The sequence below is a fragment of the Nansenia antarctica genome, assembly GCF_963989245.1.
Source record: "Nansenia antarctica genome assembly, chromosome: 2".
Lineage (NCBI taxonomy): Eukaryota > Metazoa > Chordata > Actinopteri > Argentiniformes > Microstomatidae > Nansenia > Nansenia antarctica.
The window spans coordinates 79,966,743-79,993,355 of record NC_137675.1 but is presented as its reverse complement, the minus strand read 5'-3'; the positions used below and the strand labels follow the sequence as shown (position 1 = coordinate 79,993,355).

At 47.5% G+C, this 26,613-nt stretch overlaps 3 protein-coding genes across 4 annotated transcripts; 2 read left to right on the top strand and 1 right to left on the bottom strand.

Annotated features, from left to right (window-relative positions):
* Nucleotides 1-5,186: 5,186 nt before the first annotated feature.
* Nucleotides 5,187-8,256, top strand: prl (prolactin; the record flags this gene model as incomplete). The annotated part of the gene is made up of 5 exons (XM_080523724.1): nucleotides 5,187-5,226; nucleotides 6,384-6,496; nucleotides 6,777-6,884; nucleotides 7,671-7,853; nucleotides 8,068-8,256. The coding sequence occupies 5 exons, from the start codon at nucleotides 5,187-5,189 to the stop codon at nucleotides 8,254-8,256; spliced, it is 633 nt and encodes a 210-aa protein (XP_080379850.1).
* A 5,061-nt stretch (nucleotides 8,257-13,317) lies between these two features.
* On the bottom strand, nucleotides 13,318-20,654 carry LOC308176059 (26S proteasome non-ATPase regulatory subunit 11A). 2 transcript variants are annotated; one of them, XM_080550655.1, is made up of 13 exons: nucleotides 20,545-20,654; nucleotides 19,327-19,428; nucleotides 18,167-18,363; nucleotides 17,741-17,798; nucleotides 16,968-17,162; nucleotides 16,598-16,742; nucleotides 15,912-15,972; nucleotides 15,591-15,653; nucleotides 15,219-15,344; nucleotides 14,742-14,777; nucleotides 14,214-14,265; nucleotides 13,727-13,869; nucleotides 13,318-13,398 (listed from the first exon to the last, which is right to left on the bottom strand). In XM_080550655.1, the coding sequence occupies exons 1-12, from the start codon at nucleotides 20,630-20,632 to the stop codon at nucleotides 13,727-13,729; spliced, it is 1,266 nt and encodes a 421-aa protein (XP_080406781.1). In that variant the 5' UTR covers nucleotides 20,633-20,654; the 3' UTR covers nucleotides 13,318-13,398. The 2 variants fall into 2 exon arrangements, with proteins under 2 accessions (XP_080406781.1, XP_080406782.1); XM_080550656.1 differs by lacking the exon at nucleotides 14,742-14,777.
* Nucleotides 20,655-23,498: 2,844 nt separating this feature from the next.
* Nucleotides 23,499-24,464, top strand: LOC308151160 (cyclin-dependent kinase 5 activator 1-like; the record flags this gene model as incomplete). Its single annotated transcript, XM_080523983.1, has 1 exon — nucleotides 23,499-24,464. One exon carries the CDS (start codon nucleotides 23,499-23,501, stop codon nucleotides 24,462-24,464), a length of 966 nt encoding a protein of 321 aa, XP_080380109.1.
* Nucleotides 24,465-26,613: the final 2,149 nt, after the last annotated feature.

Below are 26,613 nucleotides of genomic sequence, written 5' to 3'. Positions count from 1 at the left end.
CCTCATTTCATTTAGGAAAATACATTTTTATTTGTACGGAAAAATTAGATGCGCATGTTTCGGTGGAATAACAGAGCAGAGCGTACATGTTGGATAAATTGAATGCATCCGTGGCAAAAAAAAAAGACGCCAGACACGACCTATGAAAGACTGCCTACTAGTGGTGGCATTGAGCATTACCTCACATCTACATCAGCGCACACTGGGTCACCCCTGCTAAGACCGATGTAAACTGGAGTGACACATTCCAAACTGGTCGAAACACTTTCAAACTGATCAGATCCAATACTAGTTTAGATATCATTTGAATGTAAAATACGTTATAGTTAATACTAGAAGTTGCGTGTCTACGCACATACACTTTTAGGGTAACCTGCTATGAACTCCTGAATGGATGAGGGGTGAGGCCCACCCGCGCGCCCTTGCGTGACCAAATCCATGGAGTTCAAGGGCACGGGTCAGCGCGATATTTATGTCATCTTCAAAGCCCATCAGCAGGCTGATAAAAAACGAGCCTCAGTAACCCGTAAACTATAAGTTACCATTATCTTTCTTAAGTCACTGTTGCAACGTAGATAAGCGATGACGAACACTTATGTAATATTATGTCGTACCCAAGTAACGTTGCGCAACTTGCCCAGTGCAGTTTGCAAAAGTATGCTAGGTGGAACTGGTCGGAGTTCAAAGAAGACATATGATATGGTCTTAATTTAGTTCACAGTAGTACGAATATTCATACCGAGAAAATATTAATCTTCTACAAATGCTGTCAACGAGTTCGAATAGACTACGCCAATGAAATAACTCCAGTTTAACCAATACAACTCGACTCTCAGGCAGCCAAAAACACACAGCTAAAGGCTATACAGATGCACTAAGCATGCGAGGGCACATCAGAACTTGAAGCCTGCCGCAATAATCGCTCCTCTAGCAGCACGAATAAAGAATGTGCATTCACTCCATTTCAGACACAGCAACTTATCTGAATACGCAATCACCCCCCAAACCGCTATAACCATAAACGGTGTCGGCTACAGTTGCAATTCTATAAAGGACTGTCGCATGATCTCACCTGGTCCCCGTGTAGTCAGTGTCAACAATGCGCTCTCAGCTACGCTTTATATCTGACGCGGGACCCTTGCATCCATAATACACCTGTAACCAATTGTAAGCAAATGCGATTTTACGACTGAAGGACTCTGGGAAATGAAGTCCTTCTGCCGTAGCCTGGTCGCATGGCAAATACCACAGTAACCCAACTTTCACTAAAGTCTACATTTTGCGCGGTGTTTTACTGAACCGCGATCAAACGAGACGTGTTCATCCCCCCCATCCAAACAAACACATCAAAGTACGATAGGTACGGAGGAAGAATTCGAGCCTACCTTGTATCCGTGCAGAACTAAATGTTCATGGAATAACGGTGCCACCGCCCCCTGTGCCCAACCCCCCCTCGCCTCTTCTCCAAGACACGGCGTTCAGTGCGCCCAAAATAGATGCGATTCCTCTCCATTCATATTCAGTTAAAACACTCGAGAGGCTGAAGTCGCCGTTTAATTACATTTCCATTAAAAGCCACCTAATTGCACTTTTCCTGTGTGGGGAGGACAGGATTATACCGGAACAAACCGGAGACTTCCATGCATAAGAAACTCTTTTTTTGAGAAGTCTCTTTTGTACAAAATGTTCTCTCCGGACAGAGAGTCTCGGCTTGAGCACATGTGCAAAACACCCGTTGAGACGCGTTATATGGGTTTGGATGAACGGAAGCCTTGACGAAACATAGCCACGAAGAAAAGTTAGTGCTTGTTTGGTGAAAAACACAATTTCTTTTCTACTCTGTTCTATTCTATCTATCTACCATCAACATGTCTTCTTTTTTGAGGGTGGGGGTTTGAGACTATTTTTGCCTTCCAACAGCCCCAACATTCAATGCATGTAGTGTTGTCTTCTCATTAAATCTCTCATTAAACCTCCTGTGTGAGACCGCAGCATAGCAGAGAGATCATTGTGGCTTGCAATTAAAAAGTGCCCCCGAAGACATGTGAAAACTGACTCCAGAGCAGATTTTCATTCCATGCATTAAATCCTATCTATCAGTGCAGGAGACTGACCTTAGTCCTGTATGAAGGAGAGTATGTCGAGGAATCGCAGAGGCTGTCGAAAACTGCACAGGGGGACTTGCAATTCTATGGACTGAGGGGGGCGTGTGAGTGTGTGTGTGTGTGTGTGTGTGTGTGTGTGTGTGTGTGTGTGTGTCTGTGTGTGCATGCGTGCATGTGTGTGTGTGTGTGCAGTAATGTATAGAGGCCCTAAGGGAGGGCGGCAGAGGAATTTCCTTTACACAAACTTGGCAGACATGCCGATCCAACCCTTTTCAACAGAGAGAGGGGGGCCATACCAACCCCTTTCAGATAGAGGGAGAGAGAGAGAGAGGGAGAGAGAGAAAGGGGGGAGGGGGAGAGCAAGAGAGACAAAGAAAGAGAGAGAGAGACAGTGCAGACAGGGAGAGATAGAGGCAGTGCCAACCGTTTTGCAGTTGGAGAGAGAGTGTTGTGGAAAAAGAGTGAGTAAATTAACGAGAAAAAAAACAACCTTGTAGAGGCAACTCTGACAGAGAGAGAGAAAGAGAGAGAGAATGGGGGGAGGAAGAGAGAGGCCCTATGGAAAGATTGTAAGCACACAGACGGGACATGACAAAGAACTGTTTCGTCATGGCAGGGGGGAGGGGAGGGGTGTTAACATGTGTGTGTGTGTGTGTGTGCATGTGTGTGTGTGTGTGCAAAGGGGGTGGGGTACACCGCCGTTGCGAGGTCAAAGTCCCACCCCTGCCTCTCCGAACATTCTATGTAACAAGTATGTTTTTTTTCAGGTCGCCTCTCTTTTTTGTTTTTTTCTTCTTTACTCGACCCCTCCCTCGTTTGTCCTCCTTTTATTTGCCGTTTCATCACCTGCTTGCATAACATGAGACAGGCCGACACTCCCTCGGGCTCTGCGCTCTGTGCTCTTCCTGACAGGGGAGGCTGGCGGAGGTAGAAATCGGAGGACGGGCCCATTGTAAGTCCCACTGGAAGGGAATGAGCGATGGTATCCAACACGCGTGTTTAAATGAACAATGGTATCATGGTATGATTCCGTTCCATGCATTACAATGAGCCCGTCCTCCGAGTTTTACCTTCACCAGCCCAACCGGCTTCTTTCCTGAGTAAATCCATCCACACCTCTGTTATGTATGCCCCCACATCTCTACTTCTACGCTTCCTCTAAAACAAGGCCAGCACAGCAGAAACACTGATGCACAACAACCACACACTCACACACAACCACACACTGACACACAACCACACACTGTTGTAGAGGCAACATACCAAGTGTGGAAACTTGCTGAGGGGGATGGAACATTTTGAAAGGAGAGAGAACTGGGAGTAGTTTATGTGCGTGTTTGTGTGTGTGTGTGGGTGTGTGTGTGTGTGGGTGTGTGTAGTGGGAGGGGGGGTGTTGCTAGCTTTGAAAGAGGCACCTCAGAGGGATAGGAAGTTAGATTCAATGTCAGATGTGTAGGTCATATGTATGTGTGTGTGTGGGTGTGTTTGTGGGTGTGTGTGTGTGTGTGTGTGTGTGTGTGTGTCTGCGTGCGTGTGAGACCCGGCATGGTGAAAGAAAGGAGGAAGTTGGGAGGAGGGCACCAGGAGCAAAGGCTTGTGGGTAATGTATAGGGTGAAGGTCCATGTGGTGAGACCGGTCGTACCAGACACTATCTGTGGACTGTATAGACGTGCTACAGCGCAGAGAACTCCATGTGTTTGTCTCGTAAACACGCCTGCCACAGGCAAGGAGAGCGACATGTGACATGTGTCACTTTGAGTTCTCTATCAGCACACACACACACACACACACACACACACATAAACCTTCCCTCCCACATGCACGCACGCACACACACCCACACACACACACACACACACACACACACACACACACCTTCCCTCCCACATGCACACACACACACACACACACACACACACACACACACACACACACACACACCTTCCCTCCCACATGCACACACACACACACACACACACACACACACCTTCCCTCCCACATGCACACACACACACACACACACACACACACACACATAAACCTTCCCTCCCACATGCACACACACACACACACACACACACACACACCTTCCCTCCCACATGCACACACACACACACACACACACACACACACACACAATGTACAAGAAGCAAGGAACAAAGTCACATGCATGTACACACTTCACATATGGTCACATACTCTCCTAGACCTTTCACACACATAACAGACAGAGCACAGGGATGGGATCAATGTCAAATACATACCATAGTCCAGGGGGCGGGGTATGGTTACCCAGGGAGACCAGACACCATTCCATGAGGACACCAAAGCCCTCGAGAAAAGTAACGCACGAGAACACCAAACATCGGAACGCTGTCTCACAGTGTGGAGAGATTACCACCATCTGCTGGCCAATGGAGGTATTACAGTCATATAGAATTCAGACAGAGCCTATGCAGGTTGTGTCTTACACTGAGGTCCGTTCATGTCTCATACACATTGTCATGATCACACACGCTCGCACACACATGCGCGCACACACACACACGCACACACACACACACACACACACCTCCCTCTCCCCTCCCTCATCCATCCCTCGACCCCTCCCTCCCTCCATCCCTCACCCTCCCTCTCTCACCCATCCCTCACCCCTTCCTCACTCATCCCTCACCCCTCCCTCCCTCCCTCACCCAGTCCTCACCCCTCTCTCTCTCCCTCCCTCACTCGACCCCTCCCTCACCTATTCCAAGTCCACCTACACCTCCCTGTGTGTATTGATGAGAATCCTGAACACAACCTTCAAACAATGTTTCTCATTACTGATGGACAGGACAGGAGAGAACTAGTTCCTAACAACACACACACACACACATACACACCAGGCTGATGCATACCCAAAGACAAAGACAAGGACACTATAAAGTGGAGAGGAGAGTGAAAGGGAGCCAAAGAGTCGAAGAAGAAGCAGAGGAGACAGGCAAAGACGACGAACGACAAGAAGAAAGAAAGAAAGAAAGAAAGACAGAAAGGAAGATAGAAAGAAAGGAAGATAGAAAGAAAGAAAGACAGATAGAATGATGGCTCGGAGATCCCAGGGTACCAAGCTCCACTTAGCAGGTGAGATGAGCCGAGTTTTACACACACACACACACACACACACACACACACACACACACACACACACACACTCACACTTGTCTGTTTGTGAATGTGTTAGACGCAGACGTGTGTGTGAGTTTGTCTGTTTGTGAATGTGTTAGATGCAAATGTGTGTGTGAGTTTGTCTGTTTGTGAGTGTGTTAGACGCAGATGTGTGCGTGTGAGTTTGTCTGTTTGTGAATGTGTTAGACGCAGACGTGTGTGTGAGTTTGTCTGTTTGTGAATGTGTTAGATGCAAATGTGTGTGTGAGTTTGTCTGTTTGTGAGTGTGTTAGACGCAGATGTGTGCGTGTGAGTTTGTCTGTTTGTGAGTGTGTTAGACGCAGATGTGTGCGTGTGAGCTTGTCTGTTTGTGAGTGTGTTAGACGCAGATGTGTGCGTGTGAACTTGTCTGTTTGTGAGTGTGTTAGACGCAGACGTGTGTGTGAGTTTGTCTGTTTGTGAATGTGTTAGATGCAAATGTGTGTGTGAGTTTGTCTGTTTGTGAGTGTGTTAGACGCAGATGTGTGTGTGTGAGTTTGTCTGTTTGTGAGTGTGTTAGACGCAGATGTGTGCGTGTGAGTTTGTCTGTTTGTGAGTGTGTTAGATGCAGATGTGTGCGTGTGAACTTGTCTGTTTGTGAGTGTGTTAGATGCAGATGTGTGCGTGTGAACTTGTCTGTTTGTGAGTGTGTTAGACGCAGACGTGTGTGTGAGTTTGTATGTTTGTGAGTGTGTTAGACGTAGGCGTGTGTGTGAGTTTGTCTGTTTGTGAATGTGTTAGACGCAGATGTGTTTGTGAGTTTGTCTGTTTGTGAGTGTGTTAGACGCAGATGTGTGCGTGTGAGTTTGTCTGTTTGTGAATGTGTTAGACGCAGATGTGTGTGTGAGTTTGTCTGTTTGTGAATGTGTTAGACGCAGATGTGTGTGTGAGTTTGTCTGTTTGTGAGTGTGTTAGACGCAGATGTGTGTGTGAGTTTTTCTGTTTGTGAGTGTGTTAGACGCAGATGTGTGTGTGTGAGTTTGTCTGTTTGTGAATGTGTGTTTGCTCTCTCCCCCATATCTCTCTCTGCCCCATCTCTCTCTCCCCCATCTCTCCTATGTCTCCCCATCTCCCCCCCCCCCCCTCTGCTGTAGTTCTATGTCTGGTAGTCTCCTGTCATGCCATTGGTCTGAGCGACCTCCTGGACAGAGCCTCCCAGCGCTCCGACAAGCTCCACTCCCTCAGTACCTCCCTCACCAGCGAACTGGTCAGTACCAACCACTGTGTGTGTGTGTGTGTGTGTGTGTGTGTGTGTCTGTGTGTGTGTGTGTGTGTGTGCGTGCGTAGGTGTGTGTCTGTGGGTGTGTGTGTGTGCACACGTGTGTGATGAATGTGTATGTTTAGCTTATAAAGATTGTGAGTATGCATTTGTCCGATTGTGTTCTGATTATGTTCAACCTCCATATCTCTCTCCCTCCCTCCCTCCCCCTCTCTCCCTCCCCCTCTCTCTCTCCCTCCCCCTCTCTCTCTCCCTCCCTCCCTCTCAGGACTCTCATTTCCCGCCCATGGGCAGGGTGTTGATGGCCCGCCCGTCCATGTGCCACACCTCCTCCCTCCAGACCCCCAAAGACAAGGAGCAAGCTCTGAGAGTCTCAGTCAGTACAGCCCCCTAACCTCCTCTGGGGAGGCTGGTGGAGGTAGGAATCGGAGGACGGGCTCATCGTAATGAATGGAAACTGAATGAGGAATGGTACCAACACACGTGTGTTTGAATGAGCAATGGTATCATGGTATGCCATGCCTAACCCATGCATTACAATGAGCCCGTCCTCCAATTTCTACCTCCCCCAGCCTCCCCTGTTTTCCTGCTTTGGGGCAGTTGTTCAAAACTTTTAATCTGGAACAGAATGATCCTGATTCTTTTTTTGCTATCCAGGATCAGATCTTATCTGGCTGATTTTGAGTCGTTTTGGGGAAATCAGCCAGGTCGATCTGATCCTGGATAGCAAAAAAAAGAATCAGGATCATTCTGATTCAGATTAAACGTTTTGAACAACTAGAACTATCGTCAGAAAGAATCAGTGATGCATGACCAAAAAGCAATTAATTAATCTGGACACATTTGAAAGATCTTAAAAGATCTTCTGGCTAAATAGGGATGCTGTACTTGCTATTCAGTTGTTAAGTCTGACGTCAGGCGTGACGTTTAGCAATTTCCGGGGCCAAATACAAAATTCCCCGCACCAGAGTACCAGTGTACTAACGCGGTAGAATGACAGTTCAATCGTTTTTTAGACTCGGATCCATTCATATAACAAGGGACACAGCACTGCGGCATTTCGAGCGCCTTAACTTAACAACCGAATACCTGTCTGGTCAATACATGTCTGGTCAATTAACCCCTGACCCCCGACCCAGCCTCTGACCCCTCTCTTCCCCAGGAGTACGAGCTGCTCTCTCTGGCTCGTTCCCTCCTGCATGCCTGGGTGGACCCCCTGGTGCTGCTCGCCTCAGAGGCCCCCTCCCTGCCACACCCGTCCCACAGCGCCATCTCCAGCAACATACAGGAACTGCAGGAGCACTCCAAGACTCTGAGGGATGGCCTGGACATACTGGTCAACAGGGTAGGTGACGGATACTGTGTGTGTGTGTGTGTGTGTGTGTGTGTGTGTACAAGCAAACATTTCAAGCAAACATTTTACTACTGTAAATTGCCCTTTCTCTGTATTCATTCTCTCTCTCTCCCTCTCTCTCCCTTCTCTCTCCCCCCCTCTCTCTCTGCCATTCTCTCTCTCTCCCTCTCTCGCCCTCTACCTCTCTCTCTCTCTCTCTCTCTAGATGGGCCCCTCCTCCCAGAGCATCTCCCCCCTTCCCTTCAGAGGGGGAGACCTGGGCCAGGACAAGACCTCCCGCCTCGTCAACTTCAACTTCCTCTTGTCCTGCTTGCGCAGGGACTCCCACAAGATCGACAGCTTCCTCAAGGTGCTCCGCTGCAGAGCTACCAAGACACGACAGGAGACGTGCTAAGTGTACAACGGCGGCCATTTTGGCTCTGAGATAATATGGTTGGAGTCAGAGCCCAAATGGTTGTAGAATCGATTTGCATTGTCTGATTTGGAATGTTTACTGTAGCTATGATGTCACACACCTTGACCGATAGGGTATTGCACAATTTGATATCTGACATTATGGCTTATGCTTTGTGTTATTAATATGATTTGTGTTTTTGGGCTATACTAAAATGAATATGCGTGAATATTTTGCACAAGTCCTGTATTGTTTAAGCTAAGGGACCTAATATTGGCAATTGAAAAAAAGAAAGAAAACAAAGCATCATTCAATTTAGATGATTTACAGGGCTATGTTTGACATTCCCAAGAGATGACTCCTGTATGATATTTGCACTTTAGAGGACTTCAAACTATCTCTCAAATTACTCATAGAACTTCGTTTACATAGATACAATATAATTGTTTCACAACAAAATCAATAAAAAAGATTTCTTGCATAACAATTCATTGTCAATTTCAATCATTTCACAAAACTGTCCAGGAATTATTTTCTGATCTCCAGTTCTATGATGTTGTTGTTGTTATGTCCACATTGTTGTCCACATGGCGCGAATTAATCATATCATTGATGATGTATGTGAGTATTACATTTTGATGTCACCTTTATTTATACACGGTAACACACTGAGACTGATGTCTCTTTTGCAGGTGCAATACATATATATAAATGCAATTTCTAAACAACACAGTAAAATACAGAAATCAATACATCGTATAAAACCACAGCATGATGTTATACCAAGAGAAACATTATTATATTATTTTAAAATTATCTGTATTACATTCTATTAATGTTTTATTCAGATTTTATCAGTTCTCTTTTACCCTTCTAATTCCTACTTAGTTCCATAACTGCTTATATTACCAGTGAAGACAATAGCAGGTGATCTCCAATTGATGCGGGTTTTATTGTGTGGCTCTGTGCGTACAGACAGACACGCAAAATGAGAGAAAATCATTCCTAAGGGGAATGATTTAAAGTAACACCGCCTGCCGCCTCCTCCGGCCTCCCCTCCTCCTCCTCCGGCTAACCCAAATAAAGTCCATTCCATTCCATTCCATTCCAACCCTGGGGCGCCGGCGGCGACGGACGGGGCGGGTGGCTCTGTGAGCTCGTCTGGGGGACCTCATCATGATAAATATATAATTTTAATGGGGTGGTATTGTGTCTAAATAAATGTAGATCTTGTAAAGATCAGTTGGCCATAATACTGTCAGGATACTGACTCAGCATTGCTTGTTTCACACGAAGACAAACGTGTCTTATACAAGAGGGAGCAACACAGACATGGTGCCAGCGAAATTGAATAGTGAAATGGGAAGATTTTTATTTTTACACTGCGGCAGTACTGTGGAATAGTATACCTGGAGAGCTAAAAACTATATCTAGCCTAATGCACAACGATTCAAGATAGGAGTAAAGAGATCAAATCAAATCAAAGCCTTCTTAGTAGCAAAATCTTTAATAAGATCCTTGAAATCTAGTGATGAAGCCAACTTGCTGTGCTGCTGTCATTGTCCTTTGTTACTTCTTGCTCTTCTTCTTCTGCCTCTTTACCTCTTATTTTTTTTAATTTTAATTAATTTTGCCATTTAGCAGACGCTTTTAATCCAAACAATTACGAATTACAGGGACATTCCCCCTGGAGTAACTGAAGGCTAAGTGCCTTACTCAAGGGCACACTAGTAGTGGTGTGGTTTCAGGCGGGATTTGAACTCGCAACCTTCCGATCACAAGTCCAACTCACTATCCACTAGAGTCTAGACCACCACTACCCCCCCACCTCTGCTCTCCTCTCTGGCTGCCTTGCTTGAAGAGGGCCCTGGCATGGAGTATCCATAGGTACATAATTCATAATATGTCCTATAATAGTATTAACATAATAATACATACATTACACCAGATTAGCTAACTTAAATGTTATCTAGCTAGCTAACAATATTATTAAGATGCCAGTGGTCAATGTTATTGCAATTACTGGAAGAACTATTTACTAAATATGAATATTAGCTAAAGTTGTATTCAATGCTTGCATGGTAATGCAGCATACATTAAAATATTCAAAATCTGTTTGTTAACCCCAAACTCCTACTGCTCACCTCCTTCTCCTTCAACTGGGAGGCTGCATCTGTGCATGACGTCATTAGCATGTAACATTATACTAGTTAGCTAGCTAGCTATAGCAAGAGTGCATAGCTGCTGGATACAAATTCACTGAGCTCTAATAACCTACAGTATATTTGGACCAAAATTTCACTCATCTCATACATTTAACTGAAATTATACTGACAGTGCACTGTAAGTTAACTATACTTGAAGTTAATGTTAATTAGCTATAGCGAGCTAACTAGATCATCCACGCAGTGATTAGATCACTAAACCACTGTTTTTAGTGATTTTTTTTACTTTTCTGTTTTGAGACCCTGACTTTGGCTTTGCCTTTCACGACATTCCACGCACGCACACGCACATTTGATGCATTTCCAATCTGGCTGTCCTCCATCTGTCCCACACACACACTACAGCAGGACGTGTTGGCCATGGAAACCTTGTCAGAATATTCGCGGTAACGTTCCTCTAGTGTCTAGTCTAGCACTAGTCTACCACTAGTCTACCACTCTCAAAAAAACATTTACAGGAGGCTGCAATCCGTAACTGGACCCTCTAAAACAACAAAAACCAAAACAAAAATCAGATTAAAAGACCCGAACTACCCACTGTACATACTTTGTGTTTTGTCCCCCGCCCCCACCTGTGGTGTATGTCCCCACCTGTCCTACCCGATACCTTATGTTTTGTTGTATTGTTCTTCCCATGATGGATGTACGTTTATATTGTAGATAGTAATAGTTATTTGTCTGTATTATCTTGTAGATAGTACTAGTTTTTTTTCTTATGTCTGTCTTACATGTAACGATGAATTGAAAATCAAGGACCCCAATTGAAATAAGCCAGTGGCTTTCTTGGGTTTTTATCCTTTTAGTTGACCTTGTATGTAATATGTACTTTCATGTACCTACTTCTGCAAACATTCTAATAAAGTTTTCAATCAATCAATCAAGCTCGCGCGCGGTGGACTGAACCATGCAGTGAATAAATAGAGGGGTAAATAATAAGGCTTAATTTTGTTAAACATAGAGAAACAAAACTCCAGTTTGTTTCTTTTGTGACTTTTTTTAATACATAGAATTAGAATTTGAATTCGGCTACATTAACGTCCTTATGATAATAATAATAATATTATTTATAAATATAATATAAAAAATAAAAAATAAATCCCATGGGCCCCTGTCAGTGCTGGGCCCTTAGAATCGTCCTAACTTACCACCCCCTAGCGGCGCCCACATGCAACTATGTTCAAACCTACTCTCTAATCCAAACACATGTTCAAACAAATTGCTTTCCATACGACAGGAATTCTGTCTCTGCTTACTGTTCCACCAGCAACTGTTTGATGTTTTAGTAGTTAGTATTGTCATGTAAAATCCATAAGATTACAATCTTATTATCACTCGATGGCATAACCCTGCTGCAGTATATGCAAATTTGGAGAAAACCACTCCACTAAATGAATTCGTCATTGTGATAGAGGAGAACAATGTAAACCTTATGAAATCAAATGTCTCTTGTGTATAACTGTTAAATCCAAACGAGTTCCATTCCTTTTGAACAAAAGTAAGGTGTAGACATTCTTCAACATCTTTATTAGCACATCTTGTTCTATGTCACGTGGGAAATGCTCTTTAGTAGTCCTTGTAAAAGTCAATCCCCACCAGTACACCTTTCCCTCCAGCATGGGAGCCCCTCGTACATAACAGAGGACCATACAAACACACTTCACTGGTTTCATACAGACCAAGCATCGTTCACAAAAGCACGTGTGTGACCAAGCTCTCTCTGTGTGGGGATTTCAATTAAGTTTTAGCGTTATAAAAAAAAAAAAAAACATAGGAGGAGGGTGGGCATGACACGCTATGAGTGGACATGTGCCGTATTCCAAATCCTCCCCTAGCTCCCCCTCCCCAGGCAATCCTACCTATCAGAGGAGTGGATAGATCAACGCCATATGGTGGTAATAATAACAATCACGCCCCCTGATTGGTTGCTTGGTCGGAAAATTTGGCCCTATCACCATACACCACCAATCCAATCCTCTTATACAGCGCCGACGTGAGTACATGAGGGGTTTGGGGGGGGTCAGGGGTCGATTTGGAATGCGGCAACAAACGCTTTGCGACGTTATATTATTATATACAAACAGGAAGGACAACAAATAGCGTTGAACGCTTCAGAACAGGATGGTGCTGTCCACTTCCTGTAGCGTGTTCCAAGGCGGACGTGGGTCAGGCGTTTCTTTGTTGCCACGCCGACGGACGCCGGCTGAACCCAGCACGGCGTCTGGGTGTGGTTGGGTCCGGGTGTGGTTGGGTGGGGTCAGAGGTCAACGTGCCCAGAGGTGGTGGTGGGGACGGGGGCGGGGCAGGACGAGCCAGTGTTTCAAACCGTTCATCTGGTAAGCTGGTAGGTGTGTGTGTGTGTGTGTGGGGGGGGGGGGGGCAGGGAGGAGGGTCTCAGCCATAACAAAAGATTGAGGGACAGGTATTTGGCCAACAGAAAAATAATCTTTGGGCAGGGGAGCCCACCGATCATACTCTGAGACAGACCTCTTTCTTCATTGTTATTCTTTACAAGTTTCCCTGATGGCCAGCAAGAGAGGGAGGAGGAGGAGGGAAGGCTGCCCAGTTACATAGAAATCTGATGAAGAGGAAGAGGAGGAGGAGGAGGGGAGGGGAAGGAATGTCCGTTGTTGGGGAGCTTTAATGTCCGTTGGGGAGCTCTTTCAGAACCCCCCCGTCCCCCCCAGTCAGAGTTTGAAGGGGGACAGGGTGGTGGTGATGGGGAGAGGCTGGAGGGGGAACAGCCCATCCCCACCAGGTTGTGAGATGCTTGGTTGCTTGGTTGGTATGTTTGCTTGCTGGGTTGTTGAAGTCCAAACACTCCCTCCTCTTCTTCTTCTCTCCCCCCCCCCCCCCGCATCACTGAGGAGCTGCACAGACAGGCTGAGTGCGCTCTGAGCTGGGATACTGGTGGGCACTTCTGTGGATGAGAGAGAGGGGGAGAGAGAGAATGAGAGAGAGAGAGAACAAGAGAGAGAGTGAGAACGAGAGAGAGAGAGAGAGAGAGAGAGAGATAGGGAGAGAGAACGAGAGAGAGAACGAGAGAGAGAGAACGAGAGAGAGAGAGAGAGAGAGAGGGAGAGAGAGGGAGAGAGAGAACGAGAGGGAGAGAGAGAGAATGAGAGAATGAGAGAGAGAGAGAGAGAGAGAGAGAGAGAGAGATTAGGCAGGAAATGTACACGCAACTCTCGCTCAATATCCAAACTGGGAGCTGGATATGTTGTGTGGCGCCTGACTGGCTGGCTGACCTATGTGAGCTTCTTGGCTTTGTTGTAGAGCGAGTCGACCACTTTGCTCATGTTCTGAACCGTCTCCAGGGCTGCTTCGTACGTCTTGTCTACTGGAGGCTCGTCAAAGATGATCAGCACGCCCTCACCTTGGTCCAAAATACCTATGGGGGGGGGGGGGGAGTGGGAGAGAGAGAGAGGAGGGGGAGAAAGAGAGGGGGGGAGCATGAGAAAGAGAGTGTAAAAGAGAGTGTAAAAAGAGTGTAAAAGGAGAGAGGCAGAGTGAGAGAGAGAGAGAGAGAGAGAGAGAGAGAGATCAGAAGCCGGGAGAGAGGGGGGGGGGGGAGAGAAAGAGAGGAAGAGGGAAACAAGGACAGTGAGGGAGAGAGCGATAAGAATGATAAGGTTTGTGGGCTTGATCGTGTTGTTATGAGGCTATTAACACAGGCAGAGAGCGCTGGTCTCTCCGCCCACAGACTGGCGGTGCTGTGGCCTCACACAAACCTACCGTGAAACTTCTTGTCCAGAATCATCTGTGACAGCTTCCTCTCAACATCTCCCTGTGGAAGACACATAAGTCATCATCAACATCAACAACAACAACACTTATTACTACTATAGCTACACTACGCAAATGCTGTGTCAATAAACATGGGAGACACTTCTGCCTCTGTCAACAGCTAAAGCAGGAGGGCTGCTGCAGACAGACACCAGTTCATATCTACATACGGTCTCCATGTACATCATTAGACCTCTCTGTCTCTATTAGATTCCACCTCAATGGTCCAGGGCTCAGTTTCTCAAAAGCTTTGTAGCTTAAACAGTACTTAATTTCTCCCGACAACCAATATGTTGTGACAAATGTAAAAGTAACGCAAAAATGTAAAATGGAACAATTGAAAAAAATCTGTGTTTACAGGTCAGTCTTCTGAAAGTACGAGGCCTGGGTTTTCAAAAGAGACACCTGTAGAGACGAAGCTTTGGGGACACTGACCCCAGATCTCAAAGCAGAGAAAGGTGAGGTAAAGGTTCTTACCTCAGAGAGTTTTATGAGAGTGGAAATGTGTTTTATCTGCGAAGGGACAGAGAAGCGGTAGTTAGAGAAGAGACACACCAGTTAATCACTTTCTTAAACATTATTATTATTATTTTTTATGTTAACGTTCCTGACGATCATAGAACGGATAGTAGGGATGCACCGAAGGTTCGGCCACCGAATGTATTCGGCCGATTAATAGCGCCAGAGCGCACAGTGGGTTCAAAGTCATAAAGGCACCAAGTCATTTGATTGGACAAGAGGCATTGCATGAGTGCTGATAAGATTTCCAGAGAGAATTTACGAAAGCAGCCAATGAAACGATAGAATCTAGCAAAGTAGTAATAGAATGAAAGAATAGAATCGAGTAGAATAGAACAGAATGAAACAACATAATAGAACACAATGAAACAGAATGTTCCAGACTGGAACACAGTCCACTAGCTGGGGGGGGGCTGAGGGGGGAAGGGTGAGTACCTGGACCCTGGAGAAAGGCTCGATGTCGCGGATCAGGTTCTTCTCCAGCAGGTTGTCATAGAGCGTGGTCAGGTGTGTGCTTATGATGGGGTCGTCTCTCAGCTCCGCTCTGTACTCTGTCAGGGCCTGGGGGAGGGGGGGGGAGGGGAGGGGTATGAGGGAGGGGAGGGGAGGGGAGGGGGGTGGGTAAGAGGGAGAGATGGGTTAAAGAAAGAGGAGTGGAAAGTTAAAGAGAGGCACAGGAGAGAAGGGGGGTTGAGGGGGGTAATGGGGATGTAATGGAGGATCAAATGTGTAAATGGAAAAAAATGGCCTAATTGTGCGCATTGTAACACATTGAAATCTAGAACACAAAAACAACACACCACCCACCTTTTCAAAGTCTGCCAGTGACCTGTTCTTGCTGGCTTTAGCCACACATTTCAGAGACTCTGTCTGCAGAGAAACAGACAGCAGGGGGCAGCAGTGAGCAGCAGAACACCAACAAGAGCCGGAGGTTCTAACAGGCATGGCAGGACGAGAGCGGTGAGGGGACATCAGCGGAGGGAGAAATCGGAGGACGGGCTCATTGTAATGCACGCAACGGAATGAGGAATGGCATCAAACGCCACACCCCACTCCCCACTCCCCACTCCGTTCCAACGAGCCCGTCCTCCGATCCCTACCTCCGCCAGCCTCCCTTGGAGTACATACCTGTCTGCCAGCATGCCGCAGGGCTAGTTTACCACTGGTCAAAGCATGGACGTCCTCCGGCCTGCAACACAGAGAGAGGGGAGGGGGGTGAGGAAAGGTGAGGGGAGGGAGGGTGGGGGAGTCGGGTTAGACTTTAACCTCTGATGTGATACACTAAATAAGACACACGTTTTGTATTTTGTATGAAGACATCGATGTCTGTGTATTGCACCTGTAACCTATTGTGCAGTTGTGGGGTTCAAATCCAACCAATTAGAGCATCTTCTAGGTGAATACACCTGGACGCCATTATTACGTGTTGTTATATCCTGCCAAGTGGTTGTGGACACAGGAGATTATTTATGTAAATGTTGGGGTCACAGGACAAAGCAAGTTTGGGAACCCCGCTGCACCTAACGCTTATTTACACTACAGAGTCCAACTAGGCTGAGCTCTACTCAGCCTGGTGGTCCGGTTACACACCTGACAATCAAGTGCAATTTCAGAATTTCGGTTACTCTAGCACCCCCCTTGGGCCAATCAGTGTAATTGCACATCATATCCTATCAGGTGATATGTTTGCTATGTTTCCTGTGTTTGCACACACACACACACACACACACATACACACATACACACATACACACATACACACATACACACACACACACACACACACACACACACACACACACACAGTTACGTACGAGTTGAGCATGATCTTGCAGAGCAGCATGTATTTCAGAGCAGTGATGGCTCTGGGGTGGTCCACCGAATCGTAGCCCTCAAAGCCCTCATAGAAGTAGGAGTAAGCTGTCTTCCAGTCCCTCTCATCCGCCGCATGGATGATCCCTATGGAGGGAGGGAGGCAAGGGGGGAGAGGGGGGGGGGGAGAGAGAGAGAGAGAGAGAGAGAGAGAGAGAGAGAGAGAGAGAGAGAGAGAGAGAGAGAAGGAAGGTTAGAATACAGAATAGAACTGACCAAGTGAATAATACAGTAAAAGGAGTAAGAGATGGAAATGGAGGTGTGGGGGGGGGAAAGATGGAGGTGGGGGGTGGTGGGGTGCATGCAGCGTACCTGACTGCATGTCCAGGGCTGCCTGGAGCTTGGGCGGGCAGTAGATGGCGTTGGCGGTGGTCCTGGCGGAGGTGAGCGCGGCACGGGCCTTGGGCAGGTTGCTGAGGGCGTGGTACGTCTTACTCTCCAGCAGCTGGACCTCCACCAGCAGGGCCTTGTCATCCATCTTCTTCAGCTCCTGCAAGAGCTGGGTGCCTGGGGGAGAGACAGGGAGGGAGGGAGGGATGGAGAGACAGGGAGAGGGTGGGATGGAGGGAGGGGGGAGGGAGAGATGGGGAGAGGGTGGGAGGGAGGTAGGGAGAGAGAGGGAGGGATGGGGGGAGGGAGGGAGGGGGGGGGGGGAGGGAGGAGCGGAAAGAGGCAGGGAGATGGAGGGATAGAGAGAGAGAGAGAGAGAGAGAGAGAGAGAGAGAGAGAGAGAGAGAAGGGAAGAGGGAGATTGGAGAGAAAGAGAAAACTAAATAATCCCATTGATTGATTCTTCCATTATGAAGCCTGGACTAAGACTATATGACTATGGGCCGGTTTCACAGACAAGGCTTAAGCCTAATCCTAGACTAAAAAACATCTTCAATGGAGATTTTACATTGAAAGTGTGATTTAGTCCAGGACTAGGCTTAAGCCTTGTCTCTGAAACCGGCCCTATAAGTCCTCTGATAGGCTAACGGTCAATCCAGCTTCACTGAGAAGAGAGGACACGATAGGTCCACACACATGACGAAGGGAAGGGGACGCAGCCGTTGGTCAGTCAGTGCAAAGAGGGAGGGACTTACCTAGGGTGAGCGCTTCCTGGTAGCGCTTTGTGTCGAAGTACAGAGCGATGAGACGAGCCTAGAGAGAGAGAGAGAGAGGGGGAGGGAGGGAGGGAGGTTAGGCAGGAAATGTACACACAACTCTCACTCAATATCCAAACTCCTGTCTACATTTTCACATTATTTCTGGTTAGAACATGTAAAACAATAGCAGAATGCATTTCATTCTGAGAGAGAGAGAGAGAGAGAGAGAGAAAACTTCACTGACGACTTACACATCATCATCATCATCATCATCGCCATCAACCACCACCCATAACTCTCGCAGCCAAAAGCTGCACGTCTCATTCTGTCAATCAAGCTGAAGAAGAACCCAGTACGTGACCAGCTAAAATCACCAACCACAACGCTAATGATTGACGGAGGAGGATTCAATCATCGCCTCACCTCCAGCGCCTGCCTGAGGAAGGTCCTCTTCTCGGCCTTGGCCCACTCGATGCACTCCAGACACAGCTCCACCTCCTGGCCCGTGGCCGCCTCCATGTCCAGGAAGAGGTCCAGCAGGGAGCGCACCAGCCGGGCCGCCTTGGCCTTGCTGATGGAGCAGAGGAACGGCCGCACGTACTTCAGCAGGCCGCCCAGCTCTGATGGAGGGCGGGGGGGGGGGGAGAGAGGGAGGGAGGGGGGTGGGGAGAGGGAGGGAGGGGGATGGGGAGAGGGAGGGAGGGGGGGGAGAGGAGAGAGGGGGGTGGTGGGGAGAGGGAGGGAGGGGGTGGGGAGAGAGGGAGTCGGGGTTGGGGAGAGGGTGGTGGTGGGGAGAGGGAGGGAGGGGGGAGAGGGAGGGTGGGGGGGAGAGGGAGGGTGGTGGGGAGAGGGAGGGTGGGGGGGAGAGGGAGGGTGGGGGGGAGAGGGAGGGTGGGGGGGAGAGGGAGGGTGGTGGGGAGAGAGAGGGAGTGGGGAGAGGGGGTGGGAGGAAGGGAGAGAGAGAGAGAACAAGGAAGAGGGGGAAGAACAGGGATAGAGAAAGGCATTGAGAGCTGATCAATTGTGTTCTTTAAAATGAACTCTGCAGAAACTAATTCAGCACCGAATTCTGTCAGGGCTGGCAGAAGATGACAGGTAGCCCTATGTTGTTGGTTCTGGCATTGCATCTGTCAGCAACACTCTAGCAGCACAGGTTAGACACAAGATTCCACAGCATGGGGCCCGGGGTTACACATTACAGGGGGCAACATGACAGATACTGAGCTTGCTCTGAGGTTTTCTATCCACAATGTCCATTTCAGAGCTGTTACAGAAACTATTTTTGGGTGTCTAACCAGGCCAGCCCAGCCCAGCTCAGCTCAGTCCAGCCCTGTAGTAATAATAATAATAACAACTTATATAGCGCCTTTCAGGGGACCAAATGTCGCTTTACAGAGAAACAGAAAGTAACAAAAATAGTCAGACAAACAGACATAAATTAGGATACATGCCGCCGCCGCCACCACCGCCACCACCACCACCACCCCCCCCCCCCCCCCCCCATACTCTGGAGTCAATCAGGACCGAGAACCAGGATGGAAGAGGAGGGACTCCTCATCGGAGGGTTATCTGGGGATTGTTACCTGCAGCCTGGCCTGTCTTGGCCAGCAGAGCACCCAGCTCCAGGATGCTCTGCTCTTTGACGCGCACCGCCTCCTCATCGCTCTCCTGGATGTCTCGCTTCACTGGAACACAGAGGAATGTCACGTCAGCACGGGGAACAAGTCCCACTTCACTTATACCCATAATATACCTAACTTTATGGGGTGTTGTTCCAGGAACATGTTTTGGCTTACTTGGTGAGACACAAGACAACTGCAAACGATTTAGGTTTAGGATACAATAGAACCACTGCTAGGCGTCTATAGCTGAAAATAAATAAATAAATAAAAACACTTGTCGATATCAGGCAACATGAGAATCTAACCTAGATGTGCAGTGACATTCAAACCTGCACTCTCACACCTTTTGCACAGCCAAAGCGTCAGTAAAAGATGCTCATCAATGAGTCTTCGCTTTCGGTTGACAATAATAACAGATGGTGGATCTAAAGCCGGTGTTGTAGGGGTCCATTTACAAGCCGGGGGGCAGAGAGGAGACGCCAATGTCTTCACAGACGCAGAACACGAGTCCATGTAGAACGACAGGCACAAAGTGGGACAGCTGACCTCACCAACGCCATGCATGCGGTCATAACAATACGAAACACAAACACACTACTGGAGTTAGCTAACTTTAAGTTAAGCTATAGCTTACAATGCAAGATTAACTTGAATTATTGGAAATTAAAACTTAAACAAAATTAAAACAACTAAAACTACTGGCGCGGCCAGAGATGCTATAAACACAAGATGTCAACTTCGTAGCTATGGACGCGTCTCTATTCCGCTAACTATGCCTTAAGTCATAGATTCGGAATGGTTTACATGTGATGCCTTATTAGCTCGCTTGGAAATCGTAAGCTTAGCCAGTTGCAACATCATATATTTGCTGCCATCCATTAACAGACAATAAAGCAAAAAGCACCGCTAATTTAGCAGCAAACTGGCTAACCATCTTCAATCAATGAGCTAGCTTAGCTTAGCTACCGGTGTGTCCCTGCTGCTGACTCACTGTGACCGACGCACGGGATAGGCCGGTAAACTAGCCGGGGAGCTGTTAGCTCAAGCTAACGAGCGAGCTAATGTTTTAGTCAATCGCTCCCAACAAAGGGTTAGAGCCCAACTTGTTTTAGCTGATCGCTTTACACTTTCGGGTCACACCTTAGCCACTCGCAAGACCTTGCTGTAAATATTACCCACCGATTGAATGCAAAATATCGATAGACGCGTTCCGATCTGTGCCGAGGAGAGACTGTGCTCTTTGAAACTCCACTGCCGCGGCTGCCATCTTGCCTACTCACTCCTCCTCGCTCTGACTTGTTCCGGTTGGCTCAAGAGCATCAAATCTCTGCGCCGGGGGGGGGGGGAGGTGTTGTCGTAGTGAAGCCAAGCTGTGCACCTGAGTTTGCAGGCAGTGCACCTTTTTTTCTTCTTCCCGGCATGGAATAAAACAACTTAAACAAAAGTTATTTCAAAAGTTTGAAAGAATGTTAAACTTTTTTATTTTATTTAATTTTTTACATTTTATTTCAGGCTCCACCGATCACATTTTGGGCTATGTATGTTTTCTGTTTTTTTTGCACATGGCAAAAGTTACCCACAGGTTTCTAGGCTATGCAGCCAGATTTATAGTCTTGTTTATAGGTTATAGGCTAGGTTGGTGATCAAAGGGTTAGGGATAGGATTTAGTGCTCCTCCGATGTTGCCTACTTGTAATGGATACATCATGAATAACCATGTATGCTATGAATGTCGTTCAGGTTTATAGCATAGGCTATTCTCATCTTTGAAATTAACCTAAAATCATCGGTGAGACGACCCTCTAGCAGCAGGCCATAAAGGCGTAGCAGCGCGTATTCAAACATAAACATTTTTTAAAAACCGTGTACAATTCACTTTGCATTATAGGGATTTTCTCAACGCATGCAGTGAAGTGATCGCCTGAAAATGTTCCGTTCCAGCCAGACAGACAATTAAGCCGCGCGTCGCATTATGATTATTTATTATCCATCCTGTCTCTGGTTTAATGTATATCTGGGGGAACGGGATAATCTCGAGCTAACAACGACAGCCGGGTTCACAAGGTCCAGAGTCCTCCACACTGACCAATGCATGGCCGGGCTGTAGAACAGCTGGAGACAGCAGTTTCAGCACCATGGACAGCCCAGCAGTAGCCTCCTCTACGGGCCACAGTCAGTCAGCCAATACCCTCGCAAGAGCACCACGATTGCGACAGCGACACAACAGCAGCAGCATCCCAGCGTCGACCAATGGGGTCGCTTCATATCATCCTCGCAACCAACCCGAATATCTGCAGATGCCTGCATCAAAGCGTCGGGATTTTTTGCTGGTTTGCTTAAAGGATAGCCTAAGCCTTCTATTTTTAGAACTCGTAGTAGCCATTTTTCCTCGGCGTTTTCTTTTTTCTTTGTTTTGATCTGACTTTTTCTTCTGGGGCTGCTTATCCCGGTGGCGTGTTTGAGAGAGATAACCCGCTGTCTATAGCCGTCGCGGGAACCGACATAACAGCCGTGAGATATAGTGTTGCTCTTCAATGGAAGACATTTTTATACTAATAGTGAGTGTCACACATTTCGCATCCACTGTGCACCTGTGTTACCCTGCACGAGCGAGAGATTTCCATTACTCGTAACGGGAGGAAATCATCAGGGAAACGTCAATCTGCCTATAGACTACTGTAATTACACCGTTGCGACCCGTCTTGCTCCCACCGTAGACGCCCCAGGACCTTGGACAGCGGATGCTAAACTCGCTCGTGTCAGCGGTCCCAGTGTGAAAAATAACCATCATCGGTTGAAAAACGTCACTTGTACAAAAACATTTGCCAACAGTAACCTAAAGGCGAGGAGTGGTGCTACATGGATTATACTGAAAGACTAAATTGATTTGAAGGTAAGAAATCATATCATTATGCCATGATGTTGTTATTTTGCAGCTTGTGTTTCATTCCAATAGAATATTTGTTGTAGATGAATAGCCAACATTGTAGGATATTTTGTCTTTTTAAAATCAATAATTATATTCCAACCTTTTAGAAATTATAGAGCTTATAGACCGATTTAGAATAGATTTCCTACTGCATTTTTGGAACGGTTTATTTAGGGAAATATGATTTAAATGACACCACAATACACCACTGATAAATCATATATAATTCATAACAGTATAATTATGTATTGTGGAACAATATAATATCTATATCTATAGAGCAGCCGTGTGCTGAGGGGGAGGGTGTTTCATTCAAGGCTTCCATTTTAGAGCTAAGATGGATGCTTGCGCACATTTCTTTATCATGCTTCTCTGGCCTTATCTAGGTCCTTATATAATAATGATGAGAGCATAGTGTGTAGAGAGGCCCGCTGAGTTGGCTATGATAAGGATACAAAAGGATAAATAACTGATGTCGGCCTATTACGCTACATATCTGTAAAAAAAAGAAAAAAGAAAAAAGAAAAAAATCTTTTACACATTTTTCTTTTTTAACACAGTTTATGGAAACATTTTGAAGATCTAGCAGTGTGAAAAAGCCGTTTTAGGTCTACTTTTCATTCATAATCTGTGGCAAAGAAAACAACAACAATAACAGCCACATTGCTTCACCTGTTAACATGAAACCTGTTCATGCAAACACTAAGGGACTCATTTGGTAATGAGATGCATTTTGGAAATCACTGTTTGAAAGAAGGTTTTTTGGAAATTTGATCAGATGTGAATCGACTGAATACCTGCAAAGTTACATTATGACTCTAAACATTCATAGAATTAATATTATCCTAATACTGTGCGCCTATGCTCTTCTGTCACTGCCATGATGATGAATATGCTGTAAAAGATAGTTTGCTTTATAACTAATAGTTATCAACACATTTCCAAGAGCAGCATATCCTTTTGAATATACTGCAGTTGGAAAACTACGAACTATAGTTTCAACATCAGCAATCAAACCATCGTCTAATTTTCTAAACCTAAACTATACAATTCAGCTCTTGCTGTGTGTTTTCTTCCCCAGGTTTGATTTCCTCACCCCGTGAGTGGCCATCTTGGTTCTTCCCAAACACATCTGGTTTGACCTGACCCCCCCCACAGCACCACTAGCCCAACCCCAGCCCTCCCTTCGCAAACCCAGAGGCACCATGGGTACGGTCCTCTCCCTCTCCCCCAGCTACAGGAAGGCTGCTCTGTTCGAGGATGGCCCGGCGACAGTCGGCCATTACACAGCCGTGCAGAACAGCAAGAACGCCAAAGACACCAAGAGTCTCAAACGCCAGTCCCTCATCAGCGTGCTGCCATGGAAACGCATCGTGGCCGTGTCCGCCAAGCGGAAGGGCTCCAAGAAGCTCCCGCCCGACGACGGGCAGAAGGGCAGCGCCGAGCACACGCCCCTGTCCAACAGCATGAAGCTGAAGAAGTCCCAGTCCTGCGCCAATCTCTCCACCTTCGCCCAGAGCCAGGGGGGGGACACCACCACCTCCACCACCGCCACCACCACCATCCCCACCTCCAAGACCACGTCTAACGTGGCCGCGGCGGCCAAGAAGAACTCGCTGACGGGCTCCGTGCTGGGCCAGGCCACCAACGCCGGCACGCCCAAGCGCGTGATCGTCCAGGCCTCCACCAGCGAGCTGATGAGGAGCCTGGGGGAGTTCCTGTGCCGGCGCTGCTACCGTCTGAAGCGCCTGTCCCCCACCGACCCGGTGCTGTGGCTCCGCAGCGTGGACCGCTCCCTCCTGCTCCAGGGCTGGCAGGACCAGGGCTTCATCACCCCGGCCAACGTGGTCTTCCTCTATATGCTGTGCCGCGACGTGGTCTCGGCCGAGGTGGCCAGCGAGCGGGAGCTCCAGGCGTCTCTGCTCACCTGCCTCTACCTGTCCTACTCCTACATGGGCAACGAGATCTCCTACCCGCTCAAGCCCTTCCTGGTGGAGGCCGAGAAGGAGGTCTTCTGGGACCGCTGTTTGGAGATCATCAACCGCATGAGCGGCAAGATGCTGCAGATCAACTCCGACCCGCACTACTTCACGCAGGTGTTCGCCGACCTGAAGAACGAGAGCAAGAAGGAGGAGGAGAAGACGCGGTTGTTGATAGGGCTGGACCGATAGGAGGAACATTGGATTGTTGTTGTTTTGCGAGGGGGTAAGTGGGGAGGGGGGGCGGAGAGAGAGAGTAGATTAGTGCTCGAGTTCAAGGAGAGAATAGGGTTGTCTGGCGTTTCCGTCTTTTTATGATATCGAATTTGATTTAGACGTGTGGCCCTGAAAACAAGTCAATTCAATTCAGTGAATTAACAAGACTTTATTGTTCCAGAAATGCAATTTGGTTACCCTAGGTTACTCACATCTGGAGAGGACATAATGTCATACAATACAATTGAATGACTGAACGATCGTAAACGTTCTGTCTTCGTGTATCACTCACAGTAGACACTGGCAGCAACTCCCAGATATACAATTACTGATTATATCTAGTAGTGTGGTAGTCCTACAACGCACATTTAAACACTGGTTAGTCGGCCTGTAGAGCGTTTGGTGACAGGGAGACACTGTAGGGCGTTCTGGGGTTGGACACACACACGTCCTTGTCACAAGTCTAATCTGACAAGATTACACCTGATTTGATTTGAAAAGCATCAACTCCAAATGGACACGAAAGAGCCGTGGCTCAGCAGAAAAATAAATAACATTTATACGCCTGGAACTCAAAGAGCTCTTTCCTCTCTCTCAAAGCAGGAGCAGTATCTTCAATACACAAGGGGAGGCTGGTGGAGGTAGAAATCGGAGGACGGGGCTCATTGTAATGCATGGAGTGGAATGAGGAATGGTATTGTGTTTGATACCGTTCCTCATTCCATTCCATGCATCACAATGAGCCCCGTCCTCCGATTTCGACCTCCTCCAGTCTCCCCCTGATCAACAGTTACTCACTGTCACTAAACAAAGACATAGAGGATGGAAACGCCAGATAACGTTACTGTAGTCTACTCATGTACATACATAAAGAGAAATGAAAATAATACAGGAGAATACAGGATACAGAAGAGGCAAACGAAACGAAACGACTGACGGCCGTGTGCCAGGGGGACCCCTGTGGATCCAACAGGGACGTTGGGGGTTCTGGAGAGACGTCTCCATGATACCAGTCCACACGAGACCACGTTGTTACATGTCTGCAAACTATCACCTGTCACCTGCTGATGGCCCCTACTTCGCCAACATAGCCCTGTCCTACATAGCCCAGCTACCAAACCTGTCCAAGTCCTGTCCTAGCCCAGCTACCACACCTGTCCTAGCACACCTGTCCAAGTCCTGTCCTAGCTCAGCTACCAGACCTGTCCTAACCCTGCCCTAGCCCTGACCTAGCCCAGCTTCCAGACCTGTCCTAGTCCAGCTTCCAGACCTGTCCTACTCCTGTCCTAGCCTAGTTCCTAGCCCAGCTACCAGACCTGTCCTAGCCTAGTTCCTAGCCTAGCTACCAGACCTCTCCTAACCCTGCCCTAGCCTAGCTGCCGGTGGCCCCTACTCGCCACCATAGCCCTGTCCTAGCCCAGCTACCACATCTGTCCTAGCCCTGTCCTAGGCCAGCTACCACATCTGTCCTAGCCCTGTCCTAGCCCAGCTACCACATCTGTCCTAGCCCTGTCCTAGCCCAGCTACCACATCTGTCCTAGCCCTGTCCTAGCCCAGCTTCCAGACCTGTCCTAGCCCAGCTATCAGACCTACCCTAGCCCAGTCCTAGCTCCTAGCCCAGCTACCAGACCTGGGTTCATTTCAAAAGCTTATCTGTGCTTAATTGTGTTTGCCTGGTTCAAATGAACCAACGGAATAGTCCCTAAAAGGCTAACACTGTCCATCAGGCACTCAAGACCAGATTCAAGCAAGCACTCAAAGTATTTGAAAGGATTTCAATTACTATTTGCACCCAGATCTGGCCTAAAGCCCACAACACTGGCTCTAGGGGTGAAGAGGCCCCCATAGGCATCAGCCTACCCTCCATGAACCTTAACCCTAACCGTTAAGTGGGATACATTCAATACTAAACCCAGATCAGTGTTTAGGGGCAACAATCACTCCACAGCGCTCCACAGCACCACACCTTTTTCCACTCTACTGCCATACATGTCTGTAAACCAATCATTTCTCCATTGACAGGGCTGTGTGGCTACTGTCTCGGTGGACCATAGTCAAACATGACCGTTACAAAGGGAAAATTGCCATCTCCGCCCCACACCACTGACCTGAGTGTTGACATGGT

What these genes read in the sequence shown, in the direction of transcription:
- LOC308176059 (XM_080550655.1), bottom strand. Translation starts at nt 20,632, where the DNA reads ATGGCAGCCGCGGCAGTGGAGTTTCAAAGAGCACAGTCTCTCCTCGGC. An exon ending in CAAGACAGGCCAGGCTGCAG is followed by an intron (nt 18,364 to 19,326) that starts GTAACAATCCCC and finishes GCCCTCCATCAG; the next exon opens with AGCTGGGCGGCCTGCTGAAG. An exon ending in TGCAAGATCATGCTCAACTC is followed by an intron (nt 15,973 to 16,597) that starts GTACGTAACTGT and finishes TCTGTGTTGCAG; the next exon opens with GCCGGAGGACGTCCATGCTT.